Below are 22,986 nucleotides of genomic sequence, written 5' to 3' on the forward strand. Positions count from 1 at the left end.
TTTTTTAAATCAAAAAAGGTTTTCATTTTTGCAGCTTTTACTACTCTTTAAAATTGTTTTAAGCACTGTGTTTTCAAGCAATGATTAAAGTTATGTCTACACTGCAGTTATCTCTACAAGTCAGAACTTCTGTCACTCAGGGGTGTGAATAAATTTACACCAACATAAGTGCCAGTGTGGACAGCGCTATGTTGGCGGGAGAGCTTTTCCTGCCAACATAGCTTCTGCAATTCATGGAGATGGTTTTATTATGCCAACAGGACAGCAGCTCATGTTGTCATAGAGCATCTTCACCAGACGTGCTGCAGCTGCTTAGGCACAGCTGCACCACTGTATATGTAGACCTGCCCTTAGTCTTCAAATCCATTTTTCACCCACCCAGTTTGCCAAAACTTTCAGTTTTCTGCAACAGCTATACATATGAATTAATTTCGGAAAGACTCTCCATTATGTTAAGAAACATTGTGAGACAAGTATTTCAATGAGATCATTTAATTCCTCCCTCCTTAAAACCTGCACAATCCTAAAACTCAGCCCTGTCTTTAGCTACAAATCAGGTGAAGAAGTAGCCAAGATGTGTGTGCAACAGAAGAATAGTGTGTATGACTGGGGACTCTGTGTTTTGGGTATTTCTAAAGTGCCTATTACTATGGCACCTAAGAGTCTCACACTCACGTGTGTGGTAAAAAATATACTGGAAAATGTGTCTGCGATAAGATGTGGGGAAGAGGGAGCCTAGACGGAAAAAGCACAGATGATTACTAGGGTGAGGTTAGTGACAAGATGTTGAGAAAACACTGGGCAAACACATCGTGCGAGAGAGAGGGAGACGATCTAGAGATGGGAAAGGAAAAACAGGGAAGGGACACGTTGGAAAGAGAGTGATCCCTGGGGGTGGCGCAGATAACACGTGGTGGGGAGTTGGCGGCACAAGCAGCAATGCTGCCTGCAGGCAAGTCTAGCCAAAGGCGTCTGGAGGCAGGTTTGGGGCAGGCCAGCCCCACAACAAAGAGCAAGGGTGTGGCAGGCTCGGCGAGAAGAGAAGCAGAGCAGCAGCTGCACACGCAGACGCCGCGACGCTCTCAGGGGAGCCAGGTCCGACAAGGGGTGAGGGAGGCGCTCGGTGGGCAAGCCGCAGGGACCGGCTGCCCGAGTAAGAAAGGGCCCGTGAAGAACCGGGGAGAAGCGCCTGGAGGCCCCGAGATCTGCGGGGGCCCTGGGGGCGGTTACCCCAGGCTGCTGCCCCGCCAGAGCCCGGCCGTTCATCCAGCAGGCCTGGAGGCAACGCTCCCCCTCCCGGCTTCCCCAGAGTCTCTCACCTGGGCGGCTCCCACTGCAGCGCCGGCTCCCCCCGGGCAGCGCAGGTGGCGAGGGGAGCGGCCCCGGCGCCCTCCGGCCGCCCGGCCTCCTGTCCAGCAAGCGGAGCAGCCAGCCTACCACGCCGATCACCGCGCAGGCGGCCAACAGCTCCCAGCCCGGCCAGCGGCCCCCGCCGGCCCCCCACAGGGAACCCCAGACCGACCCGGCCCACCGCTCCATCCCCGTTCCGTCTCAAGCCCAGGCCCAGGCCAAGCTCGGCCCACCCGCCTCACGCCAGATCCCGGGCACTCCCTTAACAAACGCCCTTTAGGGACGGTACCTCAGGCAGCCTCCCGGCTTCCGTCTCCTCCTCCTACCCCTCCCCCCCCCGCCCCGCGCGGGCACCGCTATCGCGCCCGCCGCACCCCAGGGGGCCTTACAAGGACCCCACCCGCCAGATTAGGTCTGTGTTCTCCAGTGCCTGAGGGAAAAAACCAGATCTTCCCCCCCTTCACGGAGCTGCCTGACAGGAAATCATCTCCCCCTCCCGCCTGCACCTCCTGAGTCCTGCCCAAGTGCTTGACGGGAAAGCAGAGCGCACAATAATAAGCTGTCCAGGCTACTGCCTGACGGGAATTTAACAACGCACGGCCCCGCCGCCGCGTGGGAAAAAAACATGACGGGGCTCGCGTGGGCTGCGCCTGTCCGCCAGGTGCTTCAGAGAGAAGGGACGGGACCGGGCAGTTTCTCAAGCCGTCCATCACCTGTCGTCCAGGCCCAGCGTCTGGCAGTTCAGAGGCTTGGCGACACCCAGAGCTTGGAGCTGTAGCCCTGCCCGGCTTGGCTAACAGCCATGGGTGGACCTAGTTCCTTTCTGAACCCCGGAATCCTCTTGGCCCTCACACGAACAAGTCCCACAGGCTGACGGCGGGTTGTGCGAAGTACTTCCTTCTGTTTGTTTTATACAGGCTGCCTAAAACAACAAGGAGTCCGGTGGCACCTTGAAGATGAACAGATTTATTTGGGCGTAAGCTTTCGTGGGTAAAAAAGAAACCCCAGTTTTTCAGATGCATGGAGTGAAACCCCTGGATCTTGTGTTATGTGAAGGGGGTAAATAACACCTCCTTATTCACTGTCTCTACATAATTCATGATTTTATAGCCCTCTATCATATTCTGCCTTAGTCATCGCTTTTCTAAGATGAGCAGTCCTAGTCTTTTTAATCTCTGTGGAAGCTGTTCCATATCCCTAATATTTTGTTGCCCTTTTCCAATTATATCTTTTTTGAGATGGGGTGTCCAGAACTGCACACAATATTCAAGATGTGGACATACTATGTATGTATTAGACTCACCCTTTCCCTTGCCTAAATTCTGCCCCCTGGCTTCCCCCCAGCCCTGTCAGCCTCAAAACATAGCAGGTTGAGTTGTAGGGGACAAAATAGGGGGTTTTCCTGCCAAATGTGAGTTGATTTGGACAAGTGTTTCATGGATTGCGTAGGATACAGTGATGCCTGGAGCTGCCCTCCTGGAATCTGTTTTGTAACTGGACACCATTAAATTAGGCGTGAATAAAGACTGGGAGTGGATGGGTCATTACACAAAGTAAAAACTATTTCCCCATGAAGAAAAGGAGTACTTGTGGCACTTTAGAGACTAACCAATTTATCTGAGCATAAGCTTTCGTGAGCTACAGCCCACTTCATCGGATCCCCATGCTAATTTTTCCCCTACTGTTACTCATACCTTATCAACTGTTTGAAATGGGCCATCCTGATTATCACTACAAGTTTTTTTTTTTCCCTGCTGATAATAGCCCACCTTAATCGATTAGTCTCGTTACTGTTGGTATGGCAACACCCATTTTTTCATGGTCTCTGTATATATATTTCCACTGCATGCATCCAGTGAAGTGGATTTTAGCCCACAAAAGCTTATGTCCAAATACATTTGTTAGTCTCTAAGGTGCCACAAGTACTCCTCGTTTTTGTTTTGTTTTTTTTGCTGATACAGACTAACATGGATACCACTCTGGAACTAGCATGGCTGTATCACACTTTGTTCTAACACTGATACTTTCATTATTTTAAGAACTTTCTGTTAAAATCTTTAGAAAGATTTTTTCCAGTTTTATTTTGTACTGTCATTCTGAAGATTTGTCACTCAGTTAACAAAATTTGGTCCTTGTGGAAGTGGTGTAGTCCAGCCCTTGATAATGTTCAGCTAAGGCTGCCATGAGTCTCTGCCAGATTAGCAGCTAGATCCCAAAGAACTTGGGAATCCATAACACCATAGGTGTTGGACTAGGGGTGATGCGGCACCCCCTGGCTTGAAGTGGTTTCCATTATAGACATAGTTTACAGTTTGGTTCAATGGCTTTCACCACCCCCACTATAACATTTGTTCCAGCATCCCTGAGTAACACCACAAAAAAGTTATGCAGATAAACAATTTAACTTTATTTTTAAAAATAGTCAAAAGAAACAGCACTAATCGTGACTCAGCCATTTAAAAATGAGCAGATGGGTGAAGAAGCCCTGTATTTCAGCAAAATTATTACTTTTATGAAAAAGTATTCCTTTATCCAGTTACTACATTTATAGTATATTCAGAATCTGACCACCCGCCCTTCTGTAGTTCTCAAGATGCATGTTATATTTGGAACCAGACCAGGTCTTGTTTCAGAAAATACTGCGGTGTGTGTCCCCTGGGGCATAGGTAGCTTTCTCAGCTGCCCACTGCTCTTCCACTAGTTTTAGAAGCCCTACTCTGCTTCAGTGATTGTTTCCATGCCAACAACGTACTTGAGCTAGATAAAACAGAAAATGTAAACAAATTGTGCCCAAAAGAGCTTACTCTCTAAGACAGGCACAAGACTGGATACTGCATGAAACTCAGAAAAGGGTCTAACATACAGCTTGTTGTTTTATTAAGTATCATAAAAGCAGCAAGGCAGTAGGAGGAACTTGAAAAAAAAAAAAAGGTTGGAGCTGGCTGTGGACAATGTATTGGTAATGGTGGACTCCTAGGGACATGGGGTTACTTTTGGCTTATGTCTCAGAGTTTACTTGACCTGCTAGTTGGTGGAGTCCACTTTGCAGGTAATGGGATACCAGATGAATTGATAAACTTCCCTGGAGTCTGGTTGTCTCCTGACCACTCAGTGGTGTCTGGCTCTGATTGAGTTTATAGTTCTACAGTTGTTTTTAGTTTGCTCTTCTTAGATAGAAAGTAAATTTGTGTTTTTTCAGCTATCCTTTCACTAAAATAAAACTACCATTTTAAAAGTCTCCACCCACTTCAGAGGGCAGTAACCCTCTAAGAGCCAATCACCGAACCAAGGTTTTTCTGCTGGAGGCAAGGCTGAATTTTAACCCACTTCATGACATTGCTCTCTAGCTTGGTCTCCCATATATAAATCTGAAATACAGATAGCTTGGACCAGATGCCTCTCTGAGGTGTCAGAGTGCCTTGGAGTGTGCATCATTAGTAGAGTCATGGGAAAGTGAGCCAAAGGGGAAAAAACAGAAAAGGGGTGAAGACAGATTAATTAAATTTAGATTCCCTTTCCTACCAGCTAATTTTAACATACATCTAATTAAAAATTTTAAGCACCTGGCAGAGAAATGTAGAAAATAAGTTTTCGTTTTCTAGGGCAATGTTTCATCATGAAAGCTGATTTTTTGACTATCAATTATTTTTGTACTATAAATTGTCTACTCTAAACTACACCCACTGTTTGGTCCTGTCTGTGTTACAGAAGTGATGTGCTAGGAAAAAATCTTGTAACAAAGTTTTTAATTAAATGTATGGTTCTGTCTGCAATGTGGACAGATCATGAATCAAAGTATTCTTTGAGAGCCATTCAAAATTATTTTAGTAAACGTAACTGTTGTCCACTGTGAATAGTACACCATTTAAAAAAAAGTGATGTTAAGCTTCATTCACGCTGGCCAGCACAGCTGTAAGACCTGTAATCATATTAAAAACATTATTGTAGGACAATTTCAGGACAGTCAGTTAATGATAGGACCTGTATGGACAAGGCACGTACAGCATATCTACCTTGAGAGTTTATAGGGATTGTACAGGTATGACTGTACAATAAACCAGCCAGCGTGTGCAACTTCAAATGAGAAGCCTTCAGAGGTTGACAATGTCCCTTTAACGTATACTGTTTAATGCTGAAAGCAAGGTACAGTCATTTATTAGTTTCTTTTGCTTTCAAATTTCTGAATTTAAATTAAAATCATGATGACATTTCCCCACTGTTTAGTTTTGTACATTTGACTTCAAATGTAGATGCACCCCACTTATCTTTCATCATTCCTGACATGTTCAGCACACGCTCAATAAATTAAATATAATGGAAACATAATTACAATGAATCTTAAAACATTTAAACTATTGATTGTAAAGTAATATACAATATTTCTTTAAAAAAAAGATCTTTTTAAAAAGTTTCTGTACAGCATCTTTAGAATTTTATATATAAAAAAGTTTACTGAAAAATGTGTACTTATTTCACGATCAAAGTAAAAACATGAAACCCTTTACCAAAAATAGTTTATTGCACAAAAAAGTTTTAAAGATTTCCTATGCACATCTTAATTTTTTTAATTACATGCTTTGTAAGGTCATAATCATTAGTTGTACATAGTATAACTCCTCCCTCCCCTGGGTTATCCACTCAGAAACTTTGTGAAATGACAATGTTTTTATAAATACAATTGAATTAGACAGATGACTGAAAATCACGTATAAAACATGACAGCATTTCTTTTACAATATTTAGAATGTTTCCCTCCCCAAGAAATCTCTGCATCTGTAACAGGGACAAGGCTGCTCCTAAGTGAGAAGGTCCCACGTGACTGGATTGATACATGTTTTATTGGGAATTAAACGTCATCATATCCTACCTGGCTAGCGTTAATGGTTACTCTGGGCTGTGTCTGCTTTCATAATGAAAACACTGCACCCATAAAAAAGGCTTCTGGTCACTGGGGGTATGACATGCAAGAATTCACACCTCACTTCCAAAATTAAGATAAACATACATCACCAATTTGTGCATCTATTAAACCAATAGTGAATTTGCCATCTTTTAATCAAATTTATATTGACCAGATTAATCACCATCAATGCACTCTGTGGGATAGCTTAATTGCAGTTAAACACTCACAACACTGAATCTCAATTCTATGAGGAGAAATTTGCAATACATGAATGTATATGCCCTAGATAGAATTTCCATTCTGGGCACTATACTGTACTCCTTACACACATGAAACACCCACAGATTTCAATAGGGGTACTGCCTGAGTGAAGAGTATGGGATCAGACTCTTTTCAAAAGAAGAGGAAGGACTGAGTTGACCACCTAATGTGGTACACAAAAACTTCCAAGTAACCTGGAAGACAATGGAATTAAACTTCATGCAAAATGCAACACCAGAGACTAACTCTAGAAGCATCCTTCCAACATAGTTTTAAACATACAACTGGGAAAGGTTCTTCAAAAAAACAAAAATACATGGTTTTGAAAAATAATGCAGCAGACTTTACCACCTTATCACTTCATAAATTTTTCACAATACAGCAACATTTATTTCTCTTTCATCATTAAAACTTGGCTGGGGAAGTAGCAACTACTAGGAGTGAGGAAACATACACAGAAATTACATTCTATTGCAGTGCAAAACCACAGCAAAAATAGATCCCTTTGAGATTATTCCTTTAATTTCTAAAAGCACACCAATGTTAATGAGGCACCAATTTTCTTCTTAATTATTTGTCAGTGCTCTTATACATGCAGGGGGGACCAGGGTTTTTATTCCCACTCCTAGTTGGCCTGAGAAACAAGAGATCTGGGAATGCTGTGGAGACATTATGCTGAACCCCAGGGTGGAAGGAAGAACCTTTTAAAAAACACAATCACCACCTCTCTGAATTAAGGAATAAGATTGAAGGGCTCTAAAGTGAAGGCTTGAATCTGTAATGTGCTGAGCATCTCCTAGGACATGCTGACTTCCCTCAACTCCTGCTGACTTCATTAGGAGAAGGATGTCCTCAGCACTTCATAGGATTTAGCACCCTCAAGTGTCATCCACCCCTTTTAGGTCCAGAGGATGGGTTTTGTTTTTGTTTTGTAAAGGGTGGTGAATATAAATTAAAGGAACAAGAAGTGTGATATCTTAAGAGTCTAAAAAAGGAAACTGGGTACCCTCAGAGACAGGTGGGTGGAGTAAAGGAGAATTCAATTTTCACATAACAAATGTACAGAGCCATCCCTGGTGAATGGGGCGACTGCTCCAGGCCCTGCGCTTTGAGGGCCCCACAGGCCGGCGCGATTGGCCGGCGCGATTGGCCGGCACAGTCAGTCCCGGAAGAGACAGATTTGTCACTTCTGCCCCAGGCCCCACACCTCCATAAGGATGGCCCTGCTAGTGTATCTCACAACTTAACATAATTATCTCTTTTCTTAAGAGGAAAACTATACACTTAAGGTACGTTGCTCTATTGTCTTTTAGCAGTCATAAGAAAGATGCAGCACTGCCCTGAAAAAGGGTGCATTATGATAACTAGTACAATACAAATCTCAGATAAATGCTTTGGCTGTACAAATGATGCCAAACTTACAAATTAAAACATAATGGATTCTTAACCTGTAGATAATGCATTTTGTCACACAGAACAGTAATATTAAACCTGCACAAATGGTATTTTACTTAAAAACCTGAACATTTGATACATTTTTTTGCACTGAATATATTAGTTATGTAGTTTTAACTTGATCAATTAACAAGACAGTATTTTTATTTTTTCCTCTTAGAGCACAATATACAGGCAGCTTAAAGGACATGAACAGCAGCAAAATTACTCCGTACCATTTACTCTGTAAAATAAGACTTAAGTAGTATATAAATATTAGCACATCTGGGCGAGTCAGTAAAGCTTTTTTTTTAAAACAGTTCAGTAACCCTACATGATTGGCAACTAAGGCCACATTAAACCATTCCTTCCCTCTCAAACCTGAAATCCTTGACTTTTAACTTTAATATCAGTCCTTCATATTTTAATTTTAGCAAAAAAAAAAAAAAAAAAAAAAGAAAGAAAGGTATAATCCAATACTGGAGTTTCACAGTCAGTTTAGACAGTACAAACTATTCAGCAGGATTAGAGCTTGAGTAAAAGAGATTTAGAGAACTACAATTTTACATAGAAGGTAAATTTGTTTGTTTTAAAATAAAGATATTGCAAAAGAGCAGCCCTCTCAAAGAAAAGAGATAACTGCCTTTCTAGAAAAAGATGGATTTTGACCATCTGCAGAACAGAGATAACAATGATAACGTGTCTCAGTAAATGCAAAACCTAAGTAACAAACAATCCTTATCTCACGAGAACCTCATCAGTTTTTTTCAGTAAATTAATCTACTGGTATTGATTGGTCAAAAAATCCAAACTACAGCGCATGCAACTGTCCCTATTTTCTATATCTTTCAACAAAAACAAAAAAGTACATGTCTGTATGTGAGCATCCACTGATTCCTCTAGATGCAAGTTTGTCATGTGGCAAAGTGCGATTCAGACTGTAGAGTAGGCAAAACAAAGCATCCGTGTTACCTCTAGAGGAATGAGGAAGGGATGACCTGTCCCCGCACTGTCAACAGGACAGGGATGTGATCAAAGGAGAAATGAATCTAAGGCCACTGCTTCAGCCATCTTGCATTAGACTGAGCAGGGTGCCTCTGCAAGGAAGGCTGCAGTAGTGCCAAAGCTCCCATGCATGAACAATGTGCACCTATTTGGGAGGCAGGATGAGAAAAGGGAAACAAAGTTAAAGCTGATGCAAATAAAAATATAGGCATATCATTTTGTCTTTAAAAAGATACAAATAAAATAGTTACATTTGTAAAATCTCTGGTTTTTTGGGTTAGTTTCCCTAAGGACTATGTACAATGTTTTCCAACAGCAAACTTAAATGTCAAACATTAAAACAATGGCAGTAACAAAAACACCCATGTCAATCTTAATTTACTGTATAAGCATATTAAAACAGACACTCCAGGTCAGATGATTATTATTTATATACATACCCTGAACCAGGGATGTCTACTTCAGAAATTAACTAAAAAGGTGCAAAAAAAGCATTTGTGCAGTGAAACAAAGCTCCCTACTGGCCTGAGAATGCAAGAGGGAAATCAGGCACTCCAGAAAATGTCCTGGGCAAACATTGCCAAAGAAAGTTACTGGTCTGCACTGACCAACTTTTATAATCGATTTCTTTTACTACAGGGCAATCGTGCTTGCCATAACTAGAGACAGGCTTGAACCAAAATCTGAAATCCAGACACCTACAGCCTGAACTCAAGAGGGTGGAGGTTTTGGATTCAGATTCCCAAGCCTGACCCAGTGCCTATGGTTGGAACTGGAAAAAGTCTTACTTTTCTAGATATGATGTGGATGCAGCCCAAAATGGTGGAAAATTTGAGATAATCTGATGTTGCAAGATTACAGTGATCCCTTAACTAAATTAAACAAATCCAGATCCAGAATCTAACACTATCTTCTTGGCCTATCTCTAATAATAATTCAGATTTTTTTTAATCCTTCCTCTGAATTTCTGCCTATGCGCATAAATGGGCCAAATTTATCATCTGTCCCCAACATGGATTTACCTAATTCAGTGAGGTGAGGGATGGTTTCATATGAAACCTTAATACAGCATGGTCCGCAGTGAATGTTTTGCTGATTCCTTGAAACCATTCATTTGCTCTGCTTTTGCCTTTAACAAAGAAATCCACTGAAACAAATAAATAATGGTAAATTCTTGTACACGCTTAAAGCAGTTGTGATGAAAAACAATGGTCATTGTTTCAATGCTTCTTTGTCACCAGCATTGTGATTCTGTTCTTTTATGTCCACAGCAGGAATTTCCTGCTCGCCTGATGCTGTTGCAGGACAGGTAGAAGTAAGGTCCATTAATTGCCCTTCAATCAGAGTCCATGAAGACATCGATTCATGTACTGTTATGGTGTGTTCCTCCATCTGACGCTGAAGACTGTCCATTTCTTGCCTTTTGAAAATGGTGCGAGAGAAAGCGGAAGTATCATCAGTTGAAAGTTAGTCTCACAGGGAAAAAAAAGGCATGATTAAACACTGACTAAATCATTTCTGAGGTTTGATATCTACCCAAAATTACCTGAAGCATAATGGAAACACAATGCACTTATGTATGGGAGAACTGAGAGCCGGTCTACATTGAAAACTTACAATGGCATAGCTAATGTATCAGGGATGTGGATTTTTCACAGCCCCGTGAGACATGAAGTTAAGCCAGCCTAACCCCTGGTGTAGACAACGCTAGGTCAACAGAAGAATTTTCCCATCAACCTAGCTACTACCCTCTCAGGGAGGTAGATTAACTTCAGTGATGGGAGAACATCCCTCCTGTTGCTGTAGTGACACTGAAGCACTACAGCAGTGCAGCTGAAGTGTAGACATAGCCTAAGTCTCCAAGAAACTGAGGATTCTTAATCCCTGGGCTGGGAGCAACATGGAGAGGATACACTTAGTCCAAAGGGAGAGGGCAACATTGCAGTGTGCTCTTTTCCATACATCCCCCTGGTCAGGCATGAAGCAGAACTGTAGCCTCAGTGGAAGCATTTAACCCTCCCAAGCAGCTAAATGACAGCAACTTGGATGTAGATTTTACTAACATACTGATATGCTAGAGAGCAAATAATGCTATAAAGTGGAAGAAGAAGGGGAAGAAAGCAATACAGAATAAGGAACAGACAAAAACCTTAGCACACACAATCAACCTGCCGTCCCAGAATCTACTTTGGATAGGGAGGGAGTGTAGCTCTCTTAGCAATACAGCTCACTTGGGAGTTTTGTAGGGTGAGATATGAAAACTGCTACAAAAATGAAAATGTTTAACAAACATTCTATAGCAGACAGGAATCCAGGCAGCACATCAAAGAGAAAACTAACGCAAGGGTCACCTTCCAGATACAGACTAGTGGCAGACTTTTAAGAATATTTTTAATATTAAATAACATGTGGTTTAAAAAAAAAATGTCATACTTTAGTTGGCGGAGACAGCTGTTCAGGTTTTTCAAAGGCTCCTTGCTCACAGCTGTTGGTGGTTTCAAGAGCTCTTCTAGCAGTGCGGCAGGTACTGGACAGTCAGGAATCTTCACTGGAGTCACAGGATTTGAAGAATTAGTCTCTCCCTTCAGTTCCTTCTTCTGTTTAAAGGAAAAACAAAAAAACCCAAACAGAAACGGAATAAAACATGTTCCCTGACATCACTCTTACCACATAGGAACAGTGTTAAATCCTGCTCCATATCCACATACTTGCATAATGGTCAGAGTTCAGAGGATAATAGAAGATTACTCACAGAGTAGACTCAGCTACATAACAGACTGAATCAGTCTAGTTTGTCAGTCATACTTGTGAGTAAACAAATATATTCTAGACAGGTAGGTGAGGTGGAGTCAAAGGTTCTTCAGTTCTATATACTAGATAAGAGGGATAGTCTCTAGTCAAGATCTCATACTATTAAGGGACCGATGAATAGGCAACTGAGACAGTATGACATTCAATTAATTGCCCTGGTCCTCTGTGGTAAGTTTAACTATACGGGGGGGTTGGGGGGGGGGAGAATGTTACTCAAGAGGCCAGTTCAGACAAAATACTGGCATAGGTCAAGGAAATCCTTTTGGACATTTTGGGTTACACTGAAGGGCACTGATTCTCAAACTGTAATCAGTGGATCACCAGTGACCTGCAGAACCCTTCCTGCTGTTCTCAAGGTGAAATATTTTGATAATCAAGTACTGGGAGATGGAAAGGGGAGTTGGTCCATGAAAGATTCTCTTACTAAGTAGTCAGCAGAAGAAAAAAAGAGAGAGACTCACTGCTAGAGTACCTTTCTTTATAAGTACTAAATATGAGAACTAGTGAAGAAGCCATTAACTGTTGAAAATATGAGTGAAAGAGACCAGAAAGGACTTGGACAGACTGCATAAGCAGGTGCCCTTTTAAGGGCTTATCTAAAGGAGTGAAGATTTGCCCACCGTTTATTATTTCTCTCTCTCCTTTTTTGGTTTGTTGCACTGAATCAACATGTGAATGCAATATGATGCTTCAATACACAGAAAGAAAGATATTCTGTTGAAAGATAAGTGAACTCCCTGTTTACAAACCAGCAAATCCCCCAGGAATACTGTTTATAAAATAAGAAAACCACAGATCCCCACGTGTAATTCTGACATTATTTTAAAATTAATTGGGAACAAAGTTTTCTGTAGCATAACTTCATGAGAACCCTGATATAATCAAAGTATTTTTCCTACTTAAATACCTTCTTCATCTTGCCATGCTTCAGGTCAGTCTTCAGCTGCTGATTCTGCTGCAGCAGTGTCTTCATGCTGTTCTTCAATTCAGTCACTTTAGCCTGAAGCATGAACTTGTCCTTCTGAGTCATTGACAGATCTTCCCGCACCATTTCCAACTCGGTCTTGATATTCTGAAGAATGAAAAATTAACCATTAAAGAAGCTTAAAAACAGTGTGAGGGAAACCATCTAAAGTGGAAAATTCCAGCTTATTAGTACAGTGTTCATATTTTAACTGCTAAAAACCATTAAATTGCAAGCTGAATGACTCTCGCAGTTTTATATATTCTACTAGTTTAAATATTTCAACTACTTGCTAAATTCTGAAGTCAGATGCCAGTGTGGGATATGCCACTAATATAAGCCAGAAACATTTAATTCAGTGTATTACCTTCTGAAAGAGTATTGTAGGACAACCTATTTAAACGACATATTCTTGCTCCTTCTTGCAGTGACAGATACTGGCATCATTTAAACCATTATGTACAAGTCCTACAGTACCTATTCCTATCAAGTCATTTGTTTGATAATTCACCAGTGCAAGGTTTCTTGAAGTTTCTTGAAGTGAAGTTTAGATTTAGATTTTGTAAAAAGTAAGTTTTGACAAGACCCAAAAGAAATGTTTCCATCATTTCTTTAATTTCAATAGTAACTACCACCCCTCCATCTCACTCCATTGCTGTTATTTGCCAACTGGGCACAGCAGCATTGTGTTCATGCAGAAGAACCAGAAAGTGAAGCTAATTAGAAACACATGACTAGCCTATGCTGCTTGTCCAAGCTTGTTTCAGTACAAAAAGCAAACACAATAATGAAATGGAAACTGATAAATCTCAAAAAGTCTCTCAGTTTTAATCATCTACAGTTTTATATGTAACGCTGGTACAGTACTTTGCTTTTTAACCTTACAGTATCCCTCTAAGTATCTCCTCCCCAATTGTAGATTTACTCTTCAATGAAAACACCTGTCTATCAGAGTCATACAGGCCAGTTCAAGTACCTGTAATACTAGCTGTATTCCTTCTAACTCCTTTTGACTGCGTTGCTCAGTCATGTCCAACTGCTGCTTCAGCGTTTGGATTTCTCTCTCCTTCTGTGCCACCTCCCATTTGAGGTCTTCAACCTACAGAGAGAGGAAAAAAAAAAACCACCTTAAAATTCATTACAGGAGCAATCAATCATAAATTTGATGAGTATTTTAATTGTTACTTATTTGCCGTAAACATCTCCCACTTTTTAGACTGCTGATTAAAAGAAAATCATGCAAAAATTGTTCAGGTGAGATGTGAATTAAACCTTCTGTTTCATGCTCCTGAATAAGACATATTCAGTATGGGAGTAAGGAATTAACTAGAAGCTTTTACCTCTTGGTTTTCCACAGGCTGTTTGCTAAGTTGTTCATCCAGCTGTTTCTGTAGAAGCTGGAGTTGAGACCGGGCTTCTGCCAACTCTTGCTGGAACTGTGATACTTCTTGAGAATGTTTCCCATCCTCAACCCTAGAACGGAAGTGGCAGAAAACCTCAAATTGCCATTATCTGTATTTTTATCTCTTTATAATATAACAGATATGGCTAATAAAATGAAATATTTAACAGTACGTGATATAGATCATCAGCTTGAGGCACAAAATAGTCTAGGATTTATAAAATTAGCAGCAAAATCTGGTGAACTATTTCTTTGACAAGCTTTGTCTATATGCTCACCCCTGGATTTTAGCCAAAAGACAGAATTTCAGTAAGATAGATATATTGATATATAGCTACATACTTCTTGACATATGTCTTGATGGCTGATAATATTTCATACGAAGGGAAAGCTGTTAGTAGGATATTTTAAAAGAAGCAGTTCCCATATTGATCCATTCTGGCATTGATGTCAGTGTTATCTGCAGGACTGAGGCTGTGAGATGACAAGTTAATTCTATGGTGGAGGGAGGAATAAGGCCTGGTCTACCCACAGTTTTTGTACTGGTATATCTATTTCAGCTGGGGTGTGATTTCTTACCAAAATAGTTATACGGGTACAATTCTTAATGTGGTCACAGTTATACCTGTATAAAAGTGCTTATACTGGCATAGCTTATTACCCTTCTCATACTGGAATAAACTATTCCATCCACAGTGGATGGAACTATACTGGTATAGTTAAAGAAGTACAACGTGTGTTTAGACAAAGCCTTAAATTATTTGACATTAAAAAAAAAAAAAAAAAAGCATCATTCCAAAAAGCTCAAAATCCTGTAAGCAGCTTCATTGAGGTCTTGTACTTCAAATTTTCACATCCTGCATTCTGAAGACACTGGAACATGATGGAATAACCAGTATGTTCAGCAGCAAGCAGCCAGTTCAAATTTCCACATAACAAAACAAATTGGTATATACCATAAAAGTAGATAGTCAGCTGAAGCTTCATTTGCTTATCAAGGTCATCCTGCAATTAAGGTCTCAGGGATATGGAAAAGGGAAGTGCAACAGAGTCAAGATATTGAGAAGAGTGTTAACCTCATCTAGTATATGAGGCAGGGTTCATCTGTATCAAAACTGTAAGAAGTGCAGGTGAGATGGTCTGAAGAAAGTGTATCCCAGATACAGTACAAGAATCATGAGACAGAAAATAGAAGTGTTTTTGCAAGCAGTGCACACTTGTGGCAAGTGATAAGACTCAGACAGGACTAATTCCACACGGACCAGAGGACCAAAACCAAAAATTCAAATACGTAAGTTGTTCTTAGATTTCTTAATAGATTGCAACCATTTTATTCACCTTGTTCTAAGAAACTTAGTGTTTAGTATATGTTATTGTATACTTACTGTAGTTTGTCCGCTTCAGCCTGAAGGGCTTGGACAAGCAGTTCTTTGGCTTGGAGCTCTTTCTTAATTTCACTCAGCTCAAGAACAGCAGCTCTATAATGACGACGGTTATGTGCCGCATCTACTTTGGCTGCCGCAACCTACAGATGCAAAATAGACAGCTTTTCTTCATCTGACCAGTATTATAGGATTATTAAAAGGTAGAGATGATACACGGGTGAGACACGCACACATAAAGCAGAATTTACTACTTATTCAATATTTTGTATTTAAATCACTTATGAAGTAATAAAGCAGAATCTGAGCCCTTACCTGCTCTTTCAGGTTATTAACTTTTGACTTTTCTCTTTCTAAGGCAGTCTGTAAGGCTTGAATAAGTTGTTTCATTTGCTGATCCTCCTCCTCTTTATGCTTTAGGACTGCTTGAACCTATGGTATCACAAAACCAGAGGTTCAGTGGCAGAACACAGGGTCTGTGCACAACGTGCAGAAATTTTGGGGCACAGGGGTGGGGGAAGAAGGGGAAAAAAAGGCAGTAGTGCCTAGTCTGACCAGAGAGCTATTGTTCATTTGCATGTAGTTTTGTGTAAGACATGAAGTGTCAACTGTTTTTTAAAAAATGAAGGTTTAGGGTTTATAAAAGGCTGGCTTTGAATAAAATATCATCCCTGGTTTTAGGTATAATTTTAATCATTCATTCACACACCTTGGGTCAACTTCCTCCCCCTACCTGCACCTTGAGCTGGGTGCACTGTAGAAACATGCCTTATCTAGTGAGGTGATCAGAGCCACTCCTTGCACAACTTGCATGGCCTTGAGAGTCTAATGATGCTTTTAAGTGGACTCCCTCGGGTGGAAGAACTGTTGTCATGATAGAATCTCAAGGGCACTGGGGAATGAGGAAAACATGAGAATTCTCTAAGTTCCAACAGAGATGGAGGAAGAGTATCTTCCTCTCTACCTCTGCCCCAACTCCCCCGTTGGAGGTGGTGGTGAATTACAAATGCAGAGTTATTTAACTTTCAGAATTCAATACAGTAGGGTGCAAACAGGACCTGCTTTTCAGAAACAAAAAATGCCACAAAACCTTCCAAAGGAAGTAACATGAAATTTATTAGGCTCGTGGGTCTTTTCTGCTTTTCTGCACATTTTAAAGATCCCATGGCACCTATGAAAGAGCAAGAGTTTGCCTGAGAATCCTTGGCAAAAACTTCCCCTCCCATTACTGCTATTCACTCTCACTGCACACTGCCATCTCACCCCTGAAATGGCTATATTTCAGTAATGGTGAATGTAGATTGGAGATGGGGGGGAAGGTGCTATATTGACATAAATATTAAAATAAGTAAGAGCATCAACAGTGATATCAGATCTTTATGTGATACAAGATATATGTTAACAAGAGCTGTATTAAATTTGTTGCTTTCACTCTCGGAAATTTTTGTTAATGTTTTCATTGAGAAAGTTCATAATTTAACCCAGTGGAAATTTTTTTTATGACACGTCTCTCATACCTATATTATTATTGTAATGTAAGCTACCTGGACCTGGAGAAAGCACATCATTTCTTTAAACACGTGTTTTGAATGAAAATCTACAGACATAATCAAGTCCCTGTACCTTCTGCAATCAGAAGAATGTTAGCCTTCTCTTCTAAAAATGTCACATCAAAATGTCAAATGCTTTGAATACCTGGAGATTCAGCTGTACCAGGTCTGCCTCTCTCTTTGCTAGTGCTGTTTCTAGGATGTTGTTGTGCTCCCGCAAAGCAGTGTTAGACTGACCAAGACCAGTGAGCTTCCCTCGTTCATGTTCCAGTTCGAGGGCCAACTTCTTGTTTATTTCTTCTAAACGTTTTATCTTCCTCCTGAAACCTCTAGATTCCTGAAGCTGCAACCAAAAAATAAATAAATAAAATCACAATATTATTGTCATAAGAAGTTGTGAGGTAGACTCATCAAACATGATGATTGCTTTGTGCATAAGATGTTAGAAAAATTCTCCAACTTTCACAATGGATGCTTCTAAAATTTAGTTCAACCAGATTCTTATTCTGATTTTCTTTGCAAGATTAAAATGCTGGCTAGAAGTAGAGGGCACAAGTACTGTCCACAGGAGATGAAAAGAAGGGATGTGCTACTGATGGTAGAGAAGTCAGTACTGCATATTTCTAGTGCCACCTTAGAGTTTCAAAAGTGAATTAATGGGAGTCCTGGGTACTCAGCATCTCTTGACCAGGCTTAGTTGGTCTCTTTTATGTAGGAGCTTCTTTTCTTTCACCCCAACGCTTTTTTCCCTGTATTATAAGTAGGGGGTCCATGTTTGTCATGGAGGTGGTGGCTCCGCGACCTCCGTAGCAGCCAGCGTGGCTGACCCTAGGGCTGCCCAAGCAGCTGGCTCCGGGGCTAGCTGCTCAGTGGCCCCAGGGACAGCCACACCAGCCGCTGCTGGAGTGGCTCTGCAGCCAGTCGCTGGGGGGCGGCCCTGCAATCAGCCGCACCGATTGCAGCTGGAGCGGCCCTGGGGCCAGCTGCACTGGCTGCTGGTGGGGCAGCTGGCCCCAGGAATGCCTGAGCAGCAGCCAGTGCGGCTGGCCCTGTGGCCTGCCTGAGCAGTGGTCTATGGGGCGGCCGGAGCAGCTGCTGCCGCTGGCCCCAACACCAATTAGCAGTGCCCCCCCCCTACTCCGGGGTGGTTCCCGAGCAATGGCCTCTGGGGTGCCCCCCCAGCAGCACCCCTCTCCCCACCCAAGATTTAGTTAGGAGTATTTATAATATAAGTCAAGGACAGGTCAGGGGCCGTGAATTTTTGTTTATTGTCTGTGACCTGTCCATGACTTTTACTAAAAATACCCGTGACTAAATAATAGCATTAATGATAAGGGCCCAATAAAGTCATGAGGAGTTGGCAGCTTGCAGCAAAATTAGCTGTGGCAGACGCAATCTTCCCTTTGTAAGATTATAACATACTTTCATTTGATTTGAACAGTTCAGTCCCAAATCTTCTTTTGCCCCCTGGGTTGTACACTGAACCTCCCTGTCTGCAAGGAAAGCGCAGGCAATTACCTCATCCTCAAGTTCTATCACTTTTTCCCGGTACTCCTCAAGCTCCTGGCTGGTGAGTGAAATTACTTCATGCAGCTCTTTCTCCAACATCATCTTACTGTGGCTAACAGCCTGCAGCTCTGTCTCCAGAGCGTGAATCCTTTCCTAAAGACAAAGACATCAGAAGCCTAGTTAGTAAAACACTTGTTTTGCAGAAGCAATTGTTCTTTTTTTAAACAAGTCTATTCCTCCAATAGGTATAGATTTAAAGTGCTTATTATGTTTACTGGACAATATTTTGGGTCAGAAAAAACAACTTACTACATTTAACAGATTATTTTGCTAAAAAGGAAATTACTCTTTTAATGAATATATTTATATTGCATCATAGGTGCAATATACCGTATATACTCGTTCATTAGCCCGTTCGTTTATAAGCCGATCCCCCAAGATGGATAGGAAAAATAGTAAAAACTGCATGACCCTTTCATAAGCCAACCCTATATTTCAGGGGTCGGCAAACTTTGGCTCCCGGCCCCTTAGGATAAGCCGCTGGCTGGGAACGGCGAACAGCAGCCACAGGGAGTTGAGGGGCTCCATGCCTGCAGACGCTCCAGGTAAACAAAACGACCATGTATTAGATACTCAATTCAATGACTTCACAGAGTTTAAAAATCATCAAATTTTGGTGTAGACCTGTTTATAAGCCGACCCTCACTCTTTGATGCGTCACTTTTTTACCAAAAATATTCGGCGTATGAAATCATATAAAAAAGTCACATCTCTGCCCTGAGAAGCTTGCCTTCTTTCACTGACAGACATAATATATACAATAAGAGAACAGAATTCTTCACACAACTTCAAAAAAAGAGCTTTAGCATCTGAAATCTATGTGGAAATAGTTGGATTTAAGGAGGGATTTGAAGGAGGACAGAGTGTTTGGTGCAGGCAAAGGAGAAACTATTAGTTAATAAGTAAAAAAGGCTTCATTATATTTCAGTATAAAAAGAAAATACTGAAAACCTGTGCTTAAACAGGAACATTAACAGGAATTCAGGGCTACGGCTGACATTCCTTCTGAAGTGAAGCTATAACTGGGGGTTGGCTGTTTATTTTACTCATATATTTGGAGATTGCCAAAACATTTTCCTTATTTTTGATAAGGAAATTCACAGTTTGAGACACTGGCACATGGTCTATAGGTCTGGAAACTGGCAGTATCTTCACAATATTTAAGTAATACTTTACTGCAGAAGTGGTTTTCTTTAAAATAATAAATCAAGGCACACATGAAGTGAATTCCCCAGTGACTGATACGTAGCATATAGAATCTTTACTGCAGATTTAAATGCATGTTAAAGGGCAAGCTTCTAGTTTATTTTAGTTTGAAAGGCACCATAGTTATTAACTTTTTAAGTCCTGAAAGGAGATTTCACAGCTGGCTACAGGAATGAAGCTTTGTTGTTGGTATAAAGTATACAGATACACAGAAAAACTTGCAGTGTTTTCAGTAGAAGGTAAAACCCTGTAAAATACAATCCTGCCCAAAGATGATCATCTCATTACCAAAATTTTTCTCTATATGATAAATGAACCTATAGGTAAGGCCATGTCTTTAAGTATTTAGTAGTAATGCAAGATAATCCTATCTCTCTACTAACAAAGTTACAGGACATCATCCTACATGGGAAGCCTGGTTATTTCCTCCATCAGCAATTTGTGCTTTTAGTTTGCTCAGCTCCACTTCAGAAGATTCCTTTGCGGTGAGGGCTTCCTGCAGCCGGCGGCTAAGGATGCCAACTGCATTCTCATAGGCTTTGTGTTTTGCCTTCATCTCTTTCTGTGCACTGGTCAGATCTGACCCCAGACGCTTCATTTTTTGTTTCTGTTCGGTGATGGCCCTAGAATGAGAAAGCACGAAGAGAACTGCCTGAAAACTGTAATGAACAATTAAACTTTTAGATTTACAAAACTCTATTGAGAGGTCATAGCAAACAACCATAACAGGACGCTGATTCCCAAAGAAGCTATTGATTCCCAAAGTTACACAAAATCAAATATACTGATAAAAGAACCACTAAAGCTTTTGCTTAGCACATAAACCATGTTTTTCAAATATTAAGGGGACAATACCAAGTTGTTTACTCTACAAAATTAGTATATTAATTGCAGAAAGCCATTTTCTGATTTGATAGTTAGTCCTTGGTGACGTCACAGTTCTTGTGCATCAGCAACAAGAGAGTGCATGACTTGGGCAGCATTGCTGGAGATGCCTATAAATGAAATGGAAAACTACTCCTGAGTTTACTTTCTAACATGACAGCCTCTCTTTGTATGTCAAACTCACTTTTGTGTAGGTCTGCACTGTACTTTTACAGTGGTGGAGCCTATATTACTGCTCCCCTTCTCCTTCCCAACATCCATTTACATGTCTTCTTCCATCCCATTCCCATCACATCTACAGCCACAGTAACAATATTTGTGGTGTTCAATTTAGTGTTTATGAAAGGTGGCATTGTTAAAAAATAAGATTTATTAATGTTAACATCTGTGTAGTAACTGTTTTGATATATACCAATTGCAAAAAGCCACTTTTGGTGAGCAACAGTTTGCTATTGGTACAATTTCAGGTGCCTTTGGCCTCATGCCACACTCCACAAAGCTTGGTAATAAAGAGGAATGGTCAGAGGAGTGGTCTGTGAACCTGAAACTCACGAGTTCCTGTCCTACCAACAACTTGTGTGCCCAGGCTACACTGAGGCACAGAAGTTAAGTAGTTTATCCAGCTGTAAAATGGAAACACACTGTCCTACAAGGGTAGAGGAAAAAACTAAACAGTAATTTTTGTACAGCACACTGAAGACAAGAAGCACAATAAGAATAGCGAGTGCTACTGTTATTCTGGCTGTGTAAAAAGCTGACTTACTTTTTGGCTTCCTCTTGCATTTGTTCTACCTGTAGTTTTAGTACCTCATTCGTCTCAGCAAGAGATGTCATTTGTTCTTTATCAATCTGCAAAGACTTGAGGGGGAAAAAAGATGAGGGAGGAAGGAGAAAATACGGTAAGCACAAAAGAAATCCTCATGCCAGTTTGCTATATACACACACACACAGAGTGTATCAGAATGGTAAAAACAGGACTACTTTTGTATATTTTTGTATATTTTGTATATATTTGGCAACCAGTTTATGGTAAGGTTTAGTTTAATGAATCAACAACAAAGTAATGTGGTAATTTTCAAAACTATTTCCTTTTCTGTATACGAGGATTGGGGGTGAGAGGGGAAGGATGTTTCCTTCCATGTACAAAACAGTCTCCGTTCCCATCCCTTTTTAATTCTATTTTAATTCGAGTCACCATCCTGACATCTACAGACTGGGCAGTAGTCCCCTTGGCATATGCTAATACAAGTCCTTAAGGTGAAAGATTGTTGTTGAGCAAAATAAGACACTTGCACTTCTTGACAACTTTGGGAGCCAAGAATGTTGCCTCCACAGCACTCCTATACCATACCTGCAGCTAATTCTTCACTCTATTACTGGTATAAAATCAGTACAACTCCACTGACTTCAATATGTGTTTATACAGTACCAATACATAGCAATACATCATCATTCAGTTTAACCATCAAAAGTAAGTAACATACAACTGCCTTCAATACATATTTGATAACCTTAGTTTAAAAGGTTACTGCTACCTGCAACACCTCAATAATTAATAGGATTAGCTGCAGCTCAAATGTGTGTTATCCTTGAGATAGCTGCACTAGATTTCCTCCTCACCTGTAGCTGTATCTCCATGTCATCCCGTTCTTTTTGCACTGATTGGAGATGGCTTTCTAACTCCACCATCTGCTGGTGAACCTGAGATACTTCCTTCTGAAGTCTTGAACGTTCAACATCAATGGATTGCTTTTCGCCATGAATTTTCAGTAGCTCCCGTTTTAATTCTTTCACTTCTGAGTCCAGCCTCTTCTTTGTAGATTTCAGTTCACTAATCAGCTGGTCCTTTGAACTTGCATCTCTTCGATAAGCTTCCACCATTACCTAGTGCACATATCAGAATCAGAGAGATATCCACCAGGGCACAATTTCTAAAACAGTTGTTGGACTAATAGGCAAGCAAATGGTACCACTCAACGGTGCCACTATAGGGGACATCTGAAGTCCTGGTACATCTTTAGTTTAAAATTAGAATCATATTCTATATCATTCCAAACAAGATTTGGAGGAAAAATTATTTCTTTTAAATTAAAATTCCCCATGCCAACAGAATTTCATACAGTTGCATTAAATTTAAGATACTTGAAAAGTTACCCAATTTTTTTGAATAAAAATGAATATTGTTGAAAAAGTGGTCACCTAGTACAAATTAACTAGAGAAATCTTAACATATTGTAGGCCAAATGAAGTCCATGTGGAAAACT

At 40.7% G+C, this 22,986-nt stretch overlaps 2 protein-coding genes and 1 long non-coding RNA gene across 7 annotated transcripts in view; 1 reads left to right on the forward strand and 2 right to left on the reverse strand.

The window, feature by feature from the left end:
- ANKLE2 (ankyrin repeat and LEM domain containing 2) overlaps positions 1 to 1,717 on the reverse strand; it is a 28,688-nt gene extending 26,971 nt beyond the window's left edge. Inside the window, exon 1 of one of the 2 annotated variants that reach the window (XM_084648883.1) lies at positions 1,640 to 1,717. Coding sequence is in view for 1 of the 2 variants with exons in the window: in XM_084648882.1 (XP_084505008.1) it covers positions 1,320 to 1,539 (220 nt within the window). In the remaining variant the exon portion in view is untranslated. Of the gene's footprint in view, positions 1 to 1,319 lie in introns of both variants that reach the window. The other variant, XM_084648882.1, reaches the window with a different exon arrangement.
- Positions 938 to 10,304, forward strand: LOC311531492. 2 transcript variants are annotated; one of them, XR_014714226.1, is made up of 3 exons: positions 938 to 1,107; positions 2,268 to 2,326; positions 10,225 to 10,304. It is a non-coding gene; the product is annotated as an uncharacterized lncRNA (long non-coding RNA). The 2 variants fall into 2 exon arrangements; XR_014714227.1 differs by having other exon boundaries at positions 2,268 to 2,340; positions 10,225 to 10,299.
- Positions 5,851 to 22,986, reverse strand: part of GOLGA3 (golgin A3) — a 38,330-nt gene continuing 21,194 nt past the window's right edge. For all 3 annotated transcript variants that reach the window (XM_084648881.1, XM_084648879.1, XM_084648880.1), the window contains exons 13-24: positions 22,343 to 22,606; positions 21,486 to 21,580; positions 20,244 to 20,460; positions 18,581 to 18,724; positions 17,208 to 17,405; positions 15,828 to 15,944; positions 15,516 to 15,655; positions 14,069 to 14,201; positions 13,705 to 13,827; positions 12,672 to 12,836; positions 11,387 to 11,550; positions 5,851 to 10,373 (exon numbers count right to left, since the gene is read on the reverse strand). In XM_084648881.1, coding sequence (XP_084505007.1) covers positions 10,166 to 10,373; positions 11,387 to 11,550; positions 12,672 to 12,836; positions 13,705 to 13,827; positions 14,069 to 14,201; positions 15,516 to 15,655; positions 15,828 to 15,944; positions 17,208 to 17,405; positions 18,581 to 18,724; positions 20,244 to 20,460; positions 21,486 to 21,580; positions 22,343 to 22,606 — 1,968 coding nt within the window. In that variant the 3' untranslated portion in view covers positions 5,851 to 10,165. The remainder of the gene's footprint in view (positions 10,374 to 11,386; positions 11,551 to 12,671; positions 12,837 to 13,704; positions 13,828 to 14,068; positions 14,202 to 15,515; positions 15,656 to 15,827; positions 15,945 to 17,207; positions 17,406 to 18,580; positions 18,725 to 20,243; positions 20,461 to 21,485; positions 21,581 to 22,342; positions 22,607 to 22,986) is intronic.

This window comes from Lepidochelys olivacea (assembly GCF_965140295.1).
Source record: "Lepidochelys olivacea isolate rLepOli2 genome assembly, chromosome: 15".
Taxonomy (NCBI): Eukaryota; Metazoa; Chordata; order Testudines; family Cheloniidae; genus Lepidochelys; species Lepidochelys olivacea.